General features: G+C 41.3%; 1 protein-coding gene across 4 annotated transcripts in view; it reads left to right on the top strand.

Annotated features, from left to right (window-relative positions):
* The window catches only part of STK39 (serine/threonine kinase 39), a 327,698-nt gene that overhangs the window by 174,111 nt on the left and 135,683 nt on the right, over positions 1-17,904 (top strand). For all 4 annotated transcript variants that reach the window (XM_055088331.1, XM_024122275.3, XM_024122274.3 and 1 more), the window contains exons 11-12: positions 10,948-11,070; positions 11,164-11,193. In XM_055088331.1, the coding sequence (XP_054944306.1) occupies positions 10,948-11,070; positions 11,164-11,193 (153 nt within the window). The remainder of the gene's footprint in view (positions 1-10,947; positions 11,071-11,163; positions 11,194-17,904) is intronic.

The raw sequence follows: 17,904 nt of genomic DNA, 5'->3' as shown, positions 1-17,904 counted from the left end.
TGATGATCTATAGCAGGTTCAGACAATAACAGTCATTTTAATAAGCTTCTGTGGGTCAGGGGTTCGGGATAGTGTTAGCAGGCTGCCTTCTGGTCATGTGCAGCTGCAGTCAGATGGTCAGGCCTTGTCTTCGTGGGTTCCCTCTGGGCTGCCTGGTAGCATGGAGGCCTCAGGGTCGTCAGACTGCTTATCTAGTGGCTGCAGGCATCTGCTGCTCATATTCCAGTGAGCAAGGTGGAAACTGCATCACCTTTTCTGATGCTTTGGTTCTGTCAGTTACAGGCAAGGCACAGACCCACCCAGGTTTAAAGAGAGGACACTGGACTCCGTCTCTTGACAGTGGGGGTGGTAAGATTCTGGAAGAACGCATGAGGCAGGAGGTACTGTTATGGGCATCTTTGGAGAAAAGCAGTCTGCCCTGGTCTACCCTCTGGCCACAATAATTCACATCTCTCCCACATGCAAAATACACTCTGCGCTTCCAAAACCCTCCAGAAGTCTCATCCCATTATGGCTTCAGGCTCAAAGTCAAGGGCCTTGCCCTCTAATCATGTGCCTGACACACACCCAGAACACAACAGGAGGATAGGCCTCTTAAAGGTCTGCCCCAAAGAGGGAAAACCAGAGGCACATGGGACCATGGCAGTTGTGGAATTTGGCCAGTTGCCTGTTGACTGTTCCTCTTCCACTGTTCTCTTTGTCTCTTGGTTCCATGCTCTGGGCTCTTACTTCTACTTTTTAAGTGACCCTTCCTTTTTCAAAAGAAGGAGCCAGTGTTTGCCGCTGAGTAGCCTTCTCAGACTGCTTCCTGCCCCTAAAAGTTTGGGGAGCTGAATGCTCTTTTCATTTTGTACTCTCTCTGTTTTAGTCTAACCTGGCAATAATTTCACAGTACAAATGTCTAAAAAACTTTGTGGGTTTTCTTTGAATGTTGATGGGTTCATGTATTAGACAAGAGCCACGACCTCAAGATGCTTTGTCTACCTTGGGCTCCCTGTGACACTGAGAGACCACACCCTTAAGATTCTCAGAAGCCTTATTATGTAATGCAGAGTTTCTGCAAGGTTTGCTCTTCAGAGCCTTAGAAAGCCTTAGGTCTGTTTGAAAGCATCCAGGAGGCACCGCCTTAGATCTTTCTGAAGTCTTAACAAGAGGGTCACACAGTCACACCCTAGATTTGATCTTTGCCTCGAAGCCCTGGCTGGGTTTGAGAACTGCTGGATGTCTGGAGAGGCTGGGGATGAGGAACCATTTTGTATTTAACGGTGTGTCCTTTTCGCTCATCTCTCTCTGCTCACGTTTTATCACAGGCAGCGAGTAGCACCCAGGTGTCACTTGGAGTGCTCTGCCTGGAAATCTCTTCAGCTAGATCATTAGGTCCATTGCTATTCCCGCTTTACCGCATGTATCAGTGTTGCCAAACTCTGTCACTGCACAGTGAGCGGGGTCCTCTCATCCTCCAACATCCAGTAATATTCTCCTCACTTTCCTTTAAGCCCTCACTGACCACCTTGTTAAAACAACAGTCCTTTCATTATCTTCCATTATCTTGCGTGTCAGGAATTCAGGAAGGGCTTGTTCTGATTTGGGGTCAGGGTGGAGCTGAAGCACTTTTGCTAGGAACCCAGGCCACCAAGGAAGCCAGTCTGACTGTCCCGGGGCTCCTGGCATTGTTGTTGCTTTAAGTCACGCAGTTTGAGTGTGATTAGTGACATGTCAGTATTTCCTGGAACCAATAGCACTACTGTTTTCTTCCTAGCCTTTGTCACCCTGAAGTCCCAGTACGTCTGCTCTGCTTTCAGGAATCCAGATTTGATCATTCCCCTGCCCCCCGTGGCCACTGGAAAGCCTCTCTGCTTTTCCATTGTCTGAATTCTAAGCCCCCTGACTTGGTAGACCACGGAGGGTGCAACTCACAGGCCAGATTTGTCCCACAGACACATCAGTTTTTAGGCTGTGCAGGAGAATTTTAACTCGACGTACACTTGTTAACATTTAAGAAAATCAAGAGCATTCACATAAAAACCCACTTCTCTGGAAGAATCAGAAGATCTGGCAACACTGGGTTACCTTCCTTTGGCAGCAGTCAGCTCATGCTGGGCACTCCCTTTGGGTGTGTGTGTGGTGGTGATGAGGTTGGTCCTGTCCAGACCTCCCAGGTCCTCACCGGGTCTGCTTTCCATTTCCTACCTGGTTCCTGCAGGCCTTTGAAGTGGCCATTCTTATTGTACAAGTGCTCCACTCAGCTTTCCAGCCTTATTCTTAGCTGTTTCCTTAAACCCAGCCCCTAGACCAGCCCCAGTCCCATGTGACCCAGCCCTGGTACATGAGTCAGCAGAACTCTATAAGTTCATACCTTCCCACTGGCTGGAATAACTTCTCCACTTCCTCTGCCTGGTGAGTTAAACAGATGGTCATCCTCTCTTCTGAGATTTCACAGCGTTTGTATATCTGTTGTAGCATTCACATTTTCTTGAAATTATTAGCTTACATGTCTGTCCACCTCTCTGGATTGTGAACTACTCCAGGATGTAGGCTTTTATTTTATTTGTCTTTTGTCTAGAACTTGTCACTAAGGTAGGTATTAAATAAGACTTTGTTGACTGACTGAATAAATGATTCTTTGAAAAGGCTAAAGCTAGCTCTCTGCCCTGTAAGAGTATACAGTTCAGTATGTCATCTGTTTAAATGTAACACAGAGTAGAATGATATAAAGGTGCAGGCAAAATACCAAGGAAGCTTCTTGGATTGGAAGAAAAGAGGTAAGTAGAGATTGTGGAAGGGCAGATCAGGCCAAGATATGTATGTGATACATATGTAAAAAGGTAGAGTTGTGTAAGTATTTAATTTGTATAAAACTGGATTGTGGGTGTCTGATGGCATATGGTGGGAAATAAGTCTTGAAAAGGTAATTTGGAGCAAGGGTATGGAGAGACTGGAATATTAGGGAATCTGAACTCATTCTGTAGGCGATAGTGAACTCTTGTTGTTTTTTCTTCTTTTGGAGAAAGTTCTAATCTGTGACTCGTGGCAATATGAAGGGTAAAATAGGCAAGAGTGTAGAGGCCAGCGGATTGATTAGCAGTTTGTTTTAATAGGAGATACAGGAGATCAACGTTGAAGGGGACCTGATCTAGCACAATGGTAGCTGAGGAGGTAAAATCTGCAGAATATAGTGTTTGATAGATCTGGCTTGTGAGAAAGATGAAGTATATTCATGCTAATAGCACCTGTCATGTCTTGAGTGTTTATATATGTGCCAGGCATCATGTTAGGAACTTTATATGACTGTGCCCTTTGGCCAAAATGACAGGGGTGGGGGAGTTTCAGAGGTCTTTTTTTTTTTTTTTAACCCAAAATGGAATTTTATTTTAAATTGAAAAAATTTATAGGAAATATGTGCCTTGTTATCCAGTGAATGCTTCATGCAGAAACTTTATATGTATATACAAACACACACACACACACACATACATATCCATGCATTGTAGAAATAATACATTTATGTGTGTATTTCTGTTTCTTCTGGGAGAAATGTGTGCCTTGTTATCCAGTGAATGCTTCATGCAGAAACTTTATATGTATATACAAACACACACACACACATACATATCCATGCATTGTAGAAATAATACATTTATGTGTGTATTTCTGTTTCTTCTGGGATTAGAAGGTACAGACAGAAGTGTCAACTAGGCTGGTAGTTCTCCATCTTTCACATTTTACTTCTCCCAAATAATCTATCAAATAATCAAGGTTCCAAATTGTTATAAACAAAATGAATAATTTTTCAATGACATTTATGTTTACCATTGATCTGTTGTCATGTTAATATTTACAGAAAATTTGAGAACCTAGTTTCATGCTTTAACTAGAAGGATCTTTGTTTCCATTTTGCAGAAAAATTAATCAGGTATAAAATTTTTGATCCTGTTTGTAAAATTTATCATGCATTCCTAAATACAAAGGAAGCTTGAAAATACTGTGATACTTTACTTTCCAAATCTAAAGATTAGAAAAAAAAGTATTCTGGTCAGTTTGAACTTATGAACACTTATGGACATAGGTGAAATAACAGAATATCTACTCATAATAATTTATTAGTGTAACTATATATAACTGTTGAATAACTTACACAAAACATTTTTATTTAGAAATACACCATTTGTTCTCCTTTCTTACTTTGTATCAAGCAGTATTATTTAGGCTCTGACGTGCAGTGTTGGCAGTAACTATCATAAAACCAATTTTTGCATCATCTAACACAGTTTTTCAGAGGACACCCTTTTCACTTCTATCTGCATTAAAAAAATAAATAGCCCTGTGTTTCCTCATGATGCTTTCATAAGAAATGTTAACCCAAGCCATGTGTATCAGTTTGAGAAATGTTAAGATAGTTTCCCCCCTGCCGCCATACTTATATCGGTATATGTTTGGTATATAAAAATCAATTACTGTGTTGCTTTTAAAGGTGAGATTTGAGAGGCTTGTATAATAAAATTGAGATATTTGCCATTGCAAAGGAAAGTAGTTATTTCCAGGAATAACTACTAAGTTCTTGTGAAATGTTGTCAAATTTTAAAATGTTTCCGTGAGCTGAGTCTTATGGTCAGTGGCGTGCTTGTAAACCTTGAGAATTTCCACTTTGGCAGTAAGGGGGTAGTGCAAATCCTAATTTGTACTATTTTTCTATTTCCAATGTGTAAATACTCCTACCCTGGCCAATTTTAAGTGACCATTGTGAAGTCAGGTGTCTTGTAAATTTTCTGAAATGCTAACAGTGGGCTCGCCTGAGCCAGCATGAGCCAACTGCACCCTGGAAGTGTTAACTAAGACAGGCGACCCTTCAGAAGTGTCAGAGTGAGGCTGGGGTGGAGCATTAATAAATGGGCTGGAGATGGTGAGCTAGAGATTGATCAGATGTTCATATCCAACAGAGCATTTGCAAAACAAGACTAAGAGATGAAGTCTCCAAGGTCATGGACTTCCATGGAGAGAGGAGGCTCTGGAGACTGTGTGTTTTAGCTCACTAGACAACCTCGTCTAGTGAGCTAAGAGCATGTAGTGGGCTAAGAGCAACCATTTTTATGCTAAAGACAGAGAACAGCTGGAGACAGAGCAGGACAGGAGAGGAGGAGGAGAAAGGTTACCAACACAGGTTTGGAAAGAGTGTGAAATAACGGGAAGAATGGATTTCAGCTGTGTCTGCAGGATAACATTATAGCAACAGAGAGGCGCTCTGAATCACACAATTGTGATGTGGTCAAATCTTGGGGAGAGAAAGCACGCAGTTTTCATGGCCAAATGGGGACAGATAACATTTTGTATGAGACTAAAGACTGAGGGAGTGAGGGCAGCAATCAGAGACGCTCTTCAGAAAAATGTTGACAGTGAGAGCAAAGAGTGATGAAGTGATGGAAGCAGCAGAAACTGAGCCCCCTCCCCGCCCTTTTGGTGGGGAGAAGAAGTATAGGAGATACTTACACGTGTTTGTGATGCACGTAGAGGATCCAGAGCCTGGCTGTTTGTGTCTTGAAGGAATGAATGAGTGAATGAATAAATGAGCACAGCAGGAGGCGTCGGTCTTGTAAAGGAAAAGGAATCCATTTTCGTTACACACTGGAGGGAAAGAGGCTCCGGGGGGTGAGGGTGTGAAGGCTTTTCTTGGGAATAGAAAGCTTGGGGTATAAGTTGGATGGCCTTGTTGCTCTCAGGGTCGCAGGTGAAGTTTTTGGGGTGAGTGGGGGAGGGCGGGATGGACACTCCTGTGAGCGGCCGTAGCAGGGGGTAGCCCTGGAGTCTGGGGTGGGACTTGCAAAGCCCTCACTCCCAGCTGCATGAGCTCGAGCCGGTTGTTTAAATTCCCCTGCGCCTCGGTTTTCCCTCTGAAAAAAAACGGGGGAGTAAAGTGATTCTCAGCTCCCAGGGCTGCTGTGAAGGTTAAATTACTTAAATTACATGTTTCAAGTGCTCAGTCACTTTGGGTACATGAGTAACAGCTGGTCTCAAGGGCTGGGGAGGCGGACTTAGACTAACAATGAGCACTTCTCAAACCTGAGGGACCAGGTGAATCACCCGCGATCTTGCGAAAAGGAAGATTCTGGTTTAGTGGGTCTGGGGTGGGGCCCAAGATTCAGCATTTCTAGGTGATGCTGTTGCTGCCCAGCTGGGGACCACGCTTTGAGTGGCAGCATTGTAGCAGGACTGATGCCCCGACTAGGAGTGGCCAGTGGTCCCCTGTGACATCACCAGGCAGTGTGCCTCCTCTCCATTGGCTCAGGCTGAGCCCAGGCTTTCCTCCAGGTGTGGGGTGGCCAGGAATGGGCCCGGGGCCATGGGGTACTAACAAGCGCAGCCTCAAGAGCGTCAGCTGTGGGCTCCAGGCTTTCTATGATACGGGAGAAGCCAGGCGGGGCTGATGGAAGAGGCGGAAGCAGACCGAGGGCCCGGGAGCACAGTAAGGCCAGGCAGCAGGCGTGGCGTGGGACGGAGGTGCCCGAGAGCTGGTGGGCGCAGGGGCCAATGTCAGAGTATAAGCTATGGGGACAGGCAAATATTTACTGCTGAAAACTTGGTGAGTCTAATTTTATTTTTTGATGTTTAATTTCTGATGATTTAGAAGGCTTTTTGTTTGCTTGGCCGTGCCTCAAGGACATTATAAACGGCAAGTGATTAGAAACATGTTTTCTACTTCTGGTTAGTAGAATGCCTGAGGAGAGAATAGTTACTGGGTGTTGCTTTCTGCTATGTCCAGGGTGTCCTTGGTGGGCAGATGTGAGGTGGGTGGGCTCCCCATCTTGGGTTCAGGCTACAGTCAGGCACGTAGTTTGTCCAACAGGTGGAGGGGAAGTGGAGAACAGGATCCCCAGAGACGGGAAAACCATTCCAAGGAGACCCTGAAATCCCACTCCAGGGAGAAGTTCTGTGGCAGTGGAAGTAGCTGGCCGGTGCCTTGGAAGGAAGGGCATGCATTACTGAGACGAACTCTACTAAACTGTGGTCAGTATTTCTTTGGGTCACATTCATCCTTTGTTCAGGAGTGTGTTAGAGAAACACACTTGCACTTCTAACATATTTAACCCCTTGTATAGAAAGTGCTTCCGTTGGCTCTCTTGTTCTCTCTTGTATACATCCTTCCTCCTGTTCTGGTGTCTGGGGCCAGGTGGCAACCTGAGATATTGTATGGAGATCCTGGGTCCTGATATTTATAGACAGCTCCTGTTCGAAGGGGCACCCCTGGGAACATGAGTCCAGGAACAGATCCAGGGACTGTGTCCCTTGTTGCTGCCGTTCCCTTTCCCTGGCCTCCCCATCCTGGCTCTGCCTCTGACACCTGACCTCACGGCCACAAGAACTGGCCGGGGAACCACACCGTTGTTCCCTCTGTCTGCCTGGTGGAGCCTGACTTTTTGTGGGAATCAGAACTTCATTTCTTTAATGGATTTTCATAAAAATGCTGTTTCAAGGAAGAGGAGATAAGATTACTTTCCTTTTCAGATGTATAGTATAAATAGAACTGCTCAATTGTGTTTTATTCCCAGTTTGGGGAATAAATGTTATTGCATGTAAAACTTTGTCTAACCTCCCTACTGCCAGCTCTGACCTGAGGAATTTGTGGGCTTATGAATAGCTCTATCTATCACTTAAATTGAGCTCATTTCTCTGAGAAGCACTGGTTATTTTTTTAAATCCCCAACAGAGAAAATATTTCATTCAACCACCTCTTGGCTTTACTCAGTGAGTGAGCCATTTAATAGACTAAGAGCGATGTAACAGGAATGCAATCAGAGTTCTGAGGGTGGGGAACCTCCATTCTCATCACTGTAGGGGATGGGGGAGGACAGAAGCTTTTAAGCATCTTTTTTTGAAGCATCTATTTTGTAGATTATTCTTCAGTTCCTAAATAAAAACCCCGTTTGTTTAAACTATGTGAAACTTAGTTGCCTTGGCTCAAGACCTAAAAGCTTCCTGTCATCCCTACAAACTCCCTACAAGGATGTAATTTTGTAAAATTGCTTTCTGGTCTCTTCCGTAGAGGTCAATGTCGCATAAATACACTGTGAAACCTGGGTTTCAAATTATGCTGCGAGTTTTTTCCTTTCCAGTAAACTGAGACAACAGTCTTAAGAAATAAATTTGTATTCTTATTCTTGCTACGCTTACACCAGTATTTTATGCTACCTAGGTTTTTGAGTGTTCGTTGTCTTAATTTCTACATTTATTTGTTTAATCAATATTTACTACTTAAAGGCCCATCCCACCATGGGATGGTCTGAGGCTATAATCCTAGACATTTTGCTTTATCTTTCTCTCTTCCAGCAAATAAAACTAAGAGGAGGGACACAGTCAGGGTTATAAAATAAAATAGAAATAGAAGTTGGCCGTTTTATTGTCTGTAGTTGGATCCCACTTGAAGAAACAAAACGGACAGCTTTTGTAAACATAGAGCGAGAGGAAGAAGAACATAAACTAAATTTTAGGGTGTAAAGCTGCACTATCTGACTCTTTTCAGAAAGAGAGATTTCCCTGGTGTGATCTTTTGAATGAGTGCTTGAAGAATACTAAGTCGTCAGCCATGCTTGGGTTTTACAATCTGAGTGAAGGTAGAGTTTTTTTCTGTTTATGATCCACAATTTTACTTTTCTTCTCACTTCTTAGTTAATGGTATGTTTTGTAGTAGATGTGGCTTTAAATGCTTTCTTTTAATGTAGTCATAATCAGATTTTCCTCTGTATTGCTCTCGTCATGATTAGTGTTGCTAAGAAAATAATTAATTTTACTGTATATGTCAACAGAAGATCTTTTCTTTATCCATTTCTTTGTAGCTTTAAAATGAGCAGTCTGGGGCTTCCCTGGTGGCGCAGTGGTTGCGCGTCCGCCTGCCGATGCAGGGGAACCGGGTTCGCGCCCCGGTCCGGGAGGATCCCACATGCCGCGGAGCGGCTGGGCCCGTGAGCCATGGCCGCTGAGCCGCTGAGCCTACGCGTCCGGAGCCTGCGCCCCGCAACGGGAGAGGCCGCGACAGAGGGAGGCCCGCATACCACAAAAAAAAAAAAAAAAAAAAAAATCACTATCATTAAATAGGTCTTTCCAATGACTCAAAACGCAAGTGGAAAAAATATCTTATGCCAAGAACAGAAGGAGTTTTTACTAAGTGCTAAGTGTTTTGAAGGTGAATTAGTGGAGAAAAAAGCTTTTTAAAAAAATTGAGCATAACCATTTGCAATTATGAATAAGAACCTTTTGCTTGTTTTTTAAGTTTCTACGTTGCAGCTCAGGACCAAGTGGTCAGGGTTACTTGTACAGGTTCCACATGGTAATGCCTTCAAATCAAACCCAACCCCAAGTCTGCATTGTGTATGACTTCACATTGATCCGACATGTGTAATTGATTACTTTACACCTAAATTCTGTGGTATTTCCCTTGGAACTCATGAACTCCCTGTGGTATGACTGGATAGTTTCTATTATGGAAAATAGTCTTGCTTCATGTCATACTCTTTCAAAGTCTTCACAGCACATTTTTAGACAGCTGGTTTTTCGGTTACCATTCAGTGGCATAGGGAAACTTGCATTTGAATGGGAATCTGAAGGCTTTTTTTCTTGCCTTCATTTTGTTTTTACACCTGTGTGATATCTTGGGTCACTTTCTGGGCCTTCGTTCTCCCATCTGTAAAGTGAGGGGGTTTGACTAGACAGTCTCCAAGGTCCCTTTCCACTTGTGGTTTCTCTGAATCAGTGGGTCACTGGTTGTTATGTTCACGTCATGTTCGCTTGCTACATTGCTTTGTTTATCCATGTCTCAGACCATTTTTTGCTCTGTTTTTTAAATGGAAGTAGAGTTGATTTACAATGTGCCAGTCTCTGCTGTACAGCAAAGTGACTCCATTATATACACATATGCATTCTTTTTTCATATTCTTTTCCATTATGGTTTATCACAGGATATTGAATATAGTTCCCTATGCTATACAGTAGGACCTTGTTGTTTATCCATTCTAAATGTAACAGTTTGCATCTACCAACCCCAAACTCCTAGTCCCTCCCTCTCCCTCCCCCTCTCCCCCCACCTTGGCAACCACAAGTCTGTTCTCTATGTCTATGAGTCATCTCAGTCCATTTTTTAAAGCAAATTACTTTGGTCAGAGGCTCATTATTCTCAGTCATCCGCTCCTTTGAAAAGTTTTGCGTTTTCAACCACAGAGACATGTGGAAAGCATTCCCCGTGGACCACATCTCTACCCTAGCTCAAAAAAATACAAAATAATGGCAGAAAATTGTTATCATCTGTTTAGATCATCTGACGCGGCTGCTGGTTATCTTGCTGTGTTCCTAGCAATCGCGAAAGGTGTGTTAAGAATAGTCTTGATGTTGTTTTGTTTTGCTCAAGTAGGTTGAGCAGAATCCTGGGAAAATAAGCATGATGTCAGGTTCTGAAAAAGAGCAAGGTGGCAACAGAAGGGTATTTGCTTTTTTGATATAGGTTGTAGATGGCTGATGCCCTAGACTAGTATGCTTCATTAGGCTGCCTGAGTCCCTTGTCTTCCCTTAGTCCTCAGTCTCTTGCTTGCATGCATTTCCTTAAGCAGTTTTGAAACCTACCATGTGGCCTTTCACGTGTAGTGATTCATAAAGTGTTAACTGAAGCCAAAGTGAAAAATGGGCTTGATCCTTCATGGCTGACGTGTGTCGTACTCTTCCAAAATATTTTGTTCTACACACATAGAGTAAAGCATTTCAAGAACTTAATATCTTTGGAAAGAGGATGAGTGTAGGAGTCTGGAGGCTGTGTAGTCTTTTGGGGTATTCACTGCTAGTTACCCCTGAATTCATAACCACTCAGGTTATTTTCAGGGTAAGCGTATGCTGTGTAACCCAAGTAGCTGCACCCGCGAACACTGGTCGTGTGCAGCTGGTGAAGAATTGGGTGGATTTGTTTTGGTCCAGGTGAGAAGAGTTCCGGGGTCAAGCGGTCACCTTCATAAAACCGAAGACGGTGACTGGGAGTGGAGTGACGACGAGATGGACGAAAAAAGTGAAGAAGGGAAAGCAGCTTTTTCGCAAGAAAAGGTAGACATTGACGATGATTTTCTAACCTGTGTCAATTTTATTTTTGTGTTTTGGGGGTGTGTGTGTACTAATGAATATGTAATTGTTTTACAGTCACGAAGAGTAAAAGAAGAAAAGCCAGAGGTGAGTGGTGGTTATTTATTTAGTTCTTTGCCTCGTCTCCCCCGCAAGCCTCTTCCCATGAGTATCAGAGTCTTATCTCTTCGGGGAAGAACCTTCAAAATTTTCTTCTCGTGGTATAGGGAAAAAAAGAAAAGGCACATAGGCTTTGCAGATCTTGATACTGTCTGAGTTACTTTGGAGCTGTGTATATTGGGGCAGATTACTTTACTCTCTGAGCCTCAGTTTCCTCCTCTGTCAAATGGGGGTGATCTCAATACTTATAAAATTGCTGTGAAGATTGATAAAATCACATACATGAAGCACTCAGTGGGGTTCGTAGCACAAATTAGTTACTCACTTAATCTTAATTCTTAGGATTACTGTCACTTAGAAAACATAGTAGGCATACAGGAAAATTTCTCCTAGATTTTTAGTTTACCATAAAGCAAGATATTAACATGATTAGGAACTCTAGGTTGAATTTGTTGGTTTTGATTTTTAAATCTCCTGGGTAACTTAGTAGGCAAGGAACAGTCTTTCATCAGCCTCCCTTTGAGAACTGGTCATCTTTTGATTAACTTTACTTCCTCCGCTGGTGAATTATTCTAATGAGTAATGATGCCTGTAGTTCAAAGGACTTCCTAATTCTCCTAGAGGAAGTTTAAGCATATTTAAATAGCCCCAAGTATTTTACAAATCTAGTAATGTGTACTTTGATAAATTCTCTTTAAGAAAACAGAAGACTTTGGGCTGCAGATGATATCCATCCCAACTTTCTTTTTAAATTAGCAGACATTTCCTTTTAATTAAATGGAGTAAATCTTATCATTCTGCTTTAAGTGGCAATAACCAGCTGAACCATCTAAGAAGACAGCATCAGAGCTACAAGCCATTCTTCCCCCTGTCATTCCCCCCCCCACCCCGACTCTGGTCTTTTTTCATTCTCATGCCTCTTTGATGGGCCTTTCCTAGGGATTTTTCAGTCTGCCTGCCTCCTACTGGTAACTCTCCTTCAGATCCTGTTTCCTCCTATATTTATATGAATTAATCTCTCTATTTCGTACATCAAATATGAGCTTTGATCAAGAAGTTAGAAGGATGGTGATGTGCTCCACAGTAGGACATGTTGGCTACACACATATCCTGCTGGATTTTTGGAATGATCTTAACCCATTATCATGAACTCTGCCTTCTTCTTGCCCACTGTTTTATCTAGAGTGAAGTGCCGATCAAGGTTTTTCATCTGTTTCTAAGAGTGACTCTAACTAAAAGTGTCAGTTCTCCTTAGAAATAGAACAAAGTAACATGATTCAAGTAGCGTCATTGACTCAAAAATCATTCGTTATTGGTTCACTGCAGGACATTTTCATTGGAAGGTATTCACTGGAATCCTGCCTTACTAGTATAGGCTGATGGGTGTAGGTCTTTCCTCATGAGGATTTGTTAAGTTTATTTTGAGAATATCTTACTCTGTGCTTGTTGCAATTGCTCTGATAACTGATCTGTTATTTGGATAATAGCAGTATCTTTCTGGCAAACGTATTTTCTTCATAGACAGGAAAAAGAGTATTGTATAGCATGCTGTCAGTTGTTCATCAAACATCCCTGTCAACCTTCTTGAGTGGAATTTGAAAGTCTTAGGCACTTTACTGTATCTAGACTCACTTGATTTCCCAGTGGCATATGTCTGTTCCCATACTGGTTTATAATTAAGGAAGTGTATAGATAAGCTTCTTATTTCTGTGGAAGGATACATTAGTTTGAAAGTAAACTCTCCCCCCAAACTTTAGGAATCACAAGCTCTATCTGCTATTACACAGCTTTCCACGCCATTTTATTGTTTTTGGTTTTTGGGGGGTATTTTTCACAAGGCTGACGTTTCAGCATCCTGAGCAGTGTTTAGACTCTCTTCAGTGTTCCTGAAGAGATTCCTGTGTCCTTTCAGCTTTTGATTAAAGTAGCCCCCTGATTTACCAATCACACCAAGTCACTTTTTGGATGTGAAGCAAAAAATATTTTTTAATCGATTATAAAGGGAATTAAAATGGTTGAATATGTAAATATTCAACAAACATAAACATAAGTTTATAAATTATATAAACATAAATTATATATATAAATATATATAAAATATAAATTATATATATAATGTGTGTACTGTGTGCACTGTTTTAGTAGGTGTCGGGGATACATCAGTGAGAAAAACAGGTGAAATCCCTGTCCTTGTGGAGCTTCCATTCCAATGGGAGTAGATAAATGATATCCAATAGCCTTCATAAGTAAGTAAGTTATGTGGTTTGTTACAATGGAATAGGAGTAATGGAAAAAAATAGAATAGGGTAGAGGGTGAGGTAGTATGGTAGGGGTTTATAATTTTAAAAGGGTTAGTCTGGATAGGCCTTACTGAGAGGCACATAAAGACTTGTAAAAAGGTATGGGAGAATTAAATAGAAATAACTCTGAAGGACCACTTTTATCCTGCTACCGTTCTTACCCCTGTGACTGTCCTGTCTTTCCAGAGGTTATCAGTTTGCAATGTTTTCTTCCAGACCTTTCCTGCTCGTTCACATACAAATATGTACATAAAGAAATCTAGCATATCATTTTAAAAATATAAATGAGATTATAAAAACTATAAAATTTTGCATCTCACCTTATATCTTGGAAATCTTTCCACAGTAGTTGCTATAGATCTGCCTCTTTATTTATAACTGCTGAGGAGTATTACCTATCAAAATGGTTTATTTAACCATTTCTTTCCTCTTGAGCATTTAGGTTGCTATTACAAACTATTCCATTAACATTTTTTGTGTACGCACTTTGAGGGGTGCACATATAAATAAAGCATAGGTACGTAGAACTGTGATTGACAGAATCTGCTGATTTGGGATTTTTATAGCTGTTATCAAAAGCTGTATCATGTTAAATATCTTATCATTGTATTTGTCAATTATACCTCAAAGCTGAAAAAAAAAAGCTGTATACAGTCTCAGACAGTGTACCTTATACCTTTAAACATCTTTTAAAGGGAAAAGATGTACTAAATGGCACATTGAAATGCCAGTGTGTTTACTTCGTAATAAGCTTTTCAATAATACTTGTCATTTAAATTGCAGTTGGGTTATTTACTTGACTATAAGCCACTAGGTGACTGGGGATAGTATTTTTTTCATGTCCATGTTCCCTTAGCATCTAGTAGACATGTTATATGTATTTGTTGGTGACATGGAAACCTATGCACTGAAAATCAGACTCTAAACAAGTGCCTGAATAGGTCTATCATATTTATAAGTAGGTAAGAAGTGGGGGAAGGATCAGAAGACATTTTATAATCGAGCTGAAGTTCAGAAAAAGTAACCTTAGTAGTTCCACACTTAGAGTGAGATGCTGCAATGAAGGAGAGGCATTTTAGAAATTCTTATTTTGTGAGGGGCTATTTGGCTTCCTGGGAAGTATAGGCAGAATGTCCAGGTATTACAGCACTAGTTGGAGAAGACTGAGAAGGCCAGGGTTAGGTATTTGCCAGAGGGACATTGGGTAGATGTGCCTGGTACTGGGCCGTATTTGGAGATGAGAAATTCTGGTGTAAAATGTAAAGTTCAGTTACACCACTTGTCTAATGAGATTCGTAGCCAAACTTAGTGAGAAATTGGTCCTAGTGTGTTCTTAACCTGGTTTTTAAGAAATAGCCTTGCAAAGTATTTGTTACCTACTAGTAATTATTAATTTGTAATAAGTAAATAATTCATGCTAATTCATTTATTTAGTATCTTATTCCACTTGGATGGTGGAAGCCAGTGGAGACTAAAGGTTAATAATATAACAATAATAATGAAGTTAGTTAATTGGACAAATGTTTAATCTGGGCCTGATTTCCCATGGAGCTGCTTTAGGCACTGTGACATTGTGGGAATTATACAAAAGCACAGAAGAGGGCCTTCTCTCCAGAAGCTGCTCATCTCTTTGGGGGTAGGGCTCGGGAGTGGTATTTGCAAGGACAAATACCAAATAAGTGGTATTTCTTAGGTAGGGTTTCCTAGTTGATACAGTATCCTAGCTTATATAAAACCTTTCAACTATTATCTCATTATTATTATTATTATTATTTGCTTTATAAAAAATTTTCGTTGTTGTGGTTTGATCTTGTTTTTGACCAGTGATTTTGGAATCCTTTTGTCAGACTCCAAAATAATGAGTACACGTCTTTTAATTCTTTAAGCAATTTTTATACCTTAATTTTTTATATAAAAGTAAAATTGACTTTATTTTTTTATTCTTTTTAAATTTATTTATTTATTTTTGGCTGGGTTGGGTCTTCATTGCTGCACGTGGACTTTCTCTAGTTGCAGCGAGCAGGGGCTACTCTTCGTTGCGGTGCGTGGGCCTCTCACTGCGGTGTCTTCTCTTGTTGCAGATCACAGGCTATAGGCGCGTGGGCTTCAGTAGTTGTGGCGCATGCGCTCAGTAGTTGTGGCTCACGGGCTCTAGAGTGCAGGCTCAGTAGTTGTGGCACACGGGCTTAGTTGCTCCACGGCATGTGGGATCTTCCCGGACCAGGGCTCGAACCTGTGTCCCCTGCATTGGCAGGCAGATTCTTAACCACTGCACCACCAGGGAAGCCCTGACTTTATCTTTAAATTCACACTTTCTTTTGGTTTCATTTAAGTGAGGAGGACATTTTCCAAGGCTTCTATTAAGGAACCACTCGGTTTATAGTAGCCCTTCTGTTAGGGGTCATGAAAACATGGTTTGTAATCCTGGCTCCACATCAGAAAAACCAAAAGCTTTAAAAATGCGGATCCCTAGACCCAGCAAATCAAATTGCGATTTGGTGGTTTGGGGTGATGTCCAAGGCAACTCTGATTTTTAAAAAGCTGTTCATGTGATTCTGATACGTGACTAGGATCAAGGACCCACTGACTAGGAAAACTGCACCAGTCGCTCTGAATCCAAAAGTCCACACTGGAATCCAGGAAGATTGAGTGCTGCAAATTCCTGAAGATTTGTTTTAAATATCTGCCTATCAGAAGTCTAAAAAAAAACAACAACAACCCCCCAAACAAGCAAAGAAACAAACAAACAAAAAAAACCGACTAAGACATTTCAGAAATCCCTTGGAAAAGTTGTCCTTATTTAATCAAGTGTAATGGTGCCAGGTGGGAAGGTTTGATGACAGAAGCCCTGTAGGGCCCATGGCAAGTATTGAAGAATTTTGTTGTAGAGTCTAGGCTAGGTTAATTGTTTCCCAACTCTGATATTTTGTTCTGAGGAGAAAATACATTTGGTGTGGATTTAGGTTGAGTGAATTTTACCAGAGCTTAGACACAATGTGAAAGCTAAATTCATTGCTTATGTTACTCAGTGCTATTGCTGGATTATTGTTTAAACTGCCTTTAGCTTTTTGAAATTATTTCTGATGACATTGTGTTTTCCAGACGCCTGTCAGCTCTCATGTTGTCTTATACCCATTTGTAGTTGGAGGCAAAGATTTGATTTCTCCCTCCAAATTGATTGTACTGGATCACAGACGGCTTTTACTTGATGCTTTTATGATGTCACTCTCTAAAAGGTGCTCTTATTGCAGGTGACTGGCTTTCCAACTAGTTGTGGTTAAACTAAGAACCTTCTGTATTTCTGAAAATAAACCTTTTGTTTTGGAGTAATTTTAGGTTTACAGAAAATTTGCAAAGATAGTGTACTCTGTAGGGTTCCCGTACATTCCTCATCCATGCTCTTTTACCGTTAATTTCTTTCGTAGCCCTGACATGTTTGTCACAACTAAAAACCATCAGTGCTCCATTACTATCCACTACATCTCAGATTGTATTTGTATTTCATTAGTTTGTCCACTAACATCCTTTTTCTGTCCCAGGATCTAATCCAGGATAACACATTGCATTTAGCTACAGTATTTTTAAAAATAGAAAATGAGAAGATTAGATAGAGCACTATGAAAAATTAGAAAGTGGGTGTTGTCCCTTTTTTGTCTCTATTCCAAGATCCTTTCCTCTTTCACTCAGTCCCAGAGGCCTGTCTCCAGGGCCGTGTCCAACATTAATCTGTTATTCTTCTCTTCCCCTGCTATCAAAACACCCATTCTCTCAAGTATCCTTCTTAGTAGCAAACTGTTTAAAATTTAAAAAAATTCTAATAGACAAATTTATATTTTACTGTTAATGAATGACAGCTGCTTAATGTGTTAGGTTTCTTGTAAGTTTTTACATTTAAAAATGCATGCCCAGGGCTTCCCTGGTGGCGCAGTGGTTGAGAGTCCGCCTGCCGATGCAGGGGACACGGATTCGTGCCCCGGTCCGGGAAGATCCCACATGCTACGGAGCAGCTGGACCCGTGAGCCATGGCCGCTGAGGCTGCGCGTCCGGAGCCTGTGCTCCGCAACGGGAGAGGCCACAACAGTGAGACGCCCACGTACCGCCAAAAAAAAAAAAAAGAATGAACTTATTTAAAAAACGGAAACAGACTTACAGACATAGAAAACATATTTACGGTTACTAAAGGGGAAAGGGGGGGTATAAATTAGGAGTTTGGGATTAGCAGATACACACTACTATATATAAAATAGGTAAACAACGAGGTGCTAGTATATAGCACAGGGAACTATATTCAATATCCTGTAATAAACCATAATGGAAAAGAATATGAAAAAGAATATATATATGTATAACTGACTCACTTTGCTGTACACCAGAAACTAACACAACATTGTAAATCAAC

This window comes from Physeter macrocephalus, chromosome 2, assembly GCF_002837175.3.
Source record: "Physeter macrocephalus isolate SW-GA chromosome 2, ASM283717v5, whole genome shotgun sequence".
NCBI classification, from domain to species: domain Eukaryota; kingdom Metazoa; phylum Chordata; class Mammalia; order Artiodactyla; family Physeteridae; genus Physeter; species Physeter macrocephalus.
Note: the sequence above shows the minus strand (reverse complement) of the source record. Positions and strands in the feature narration are given on the sequence as shown.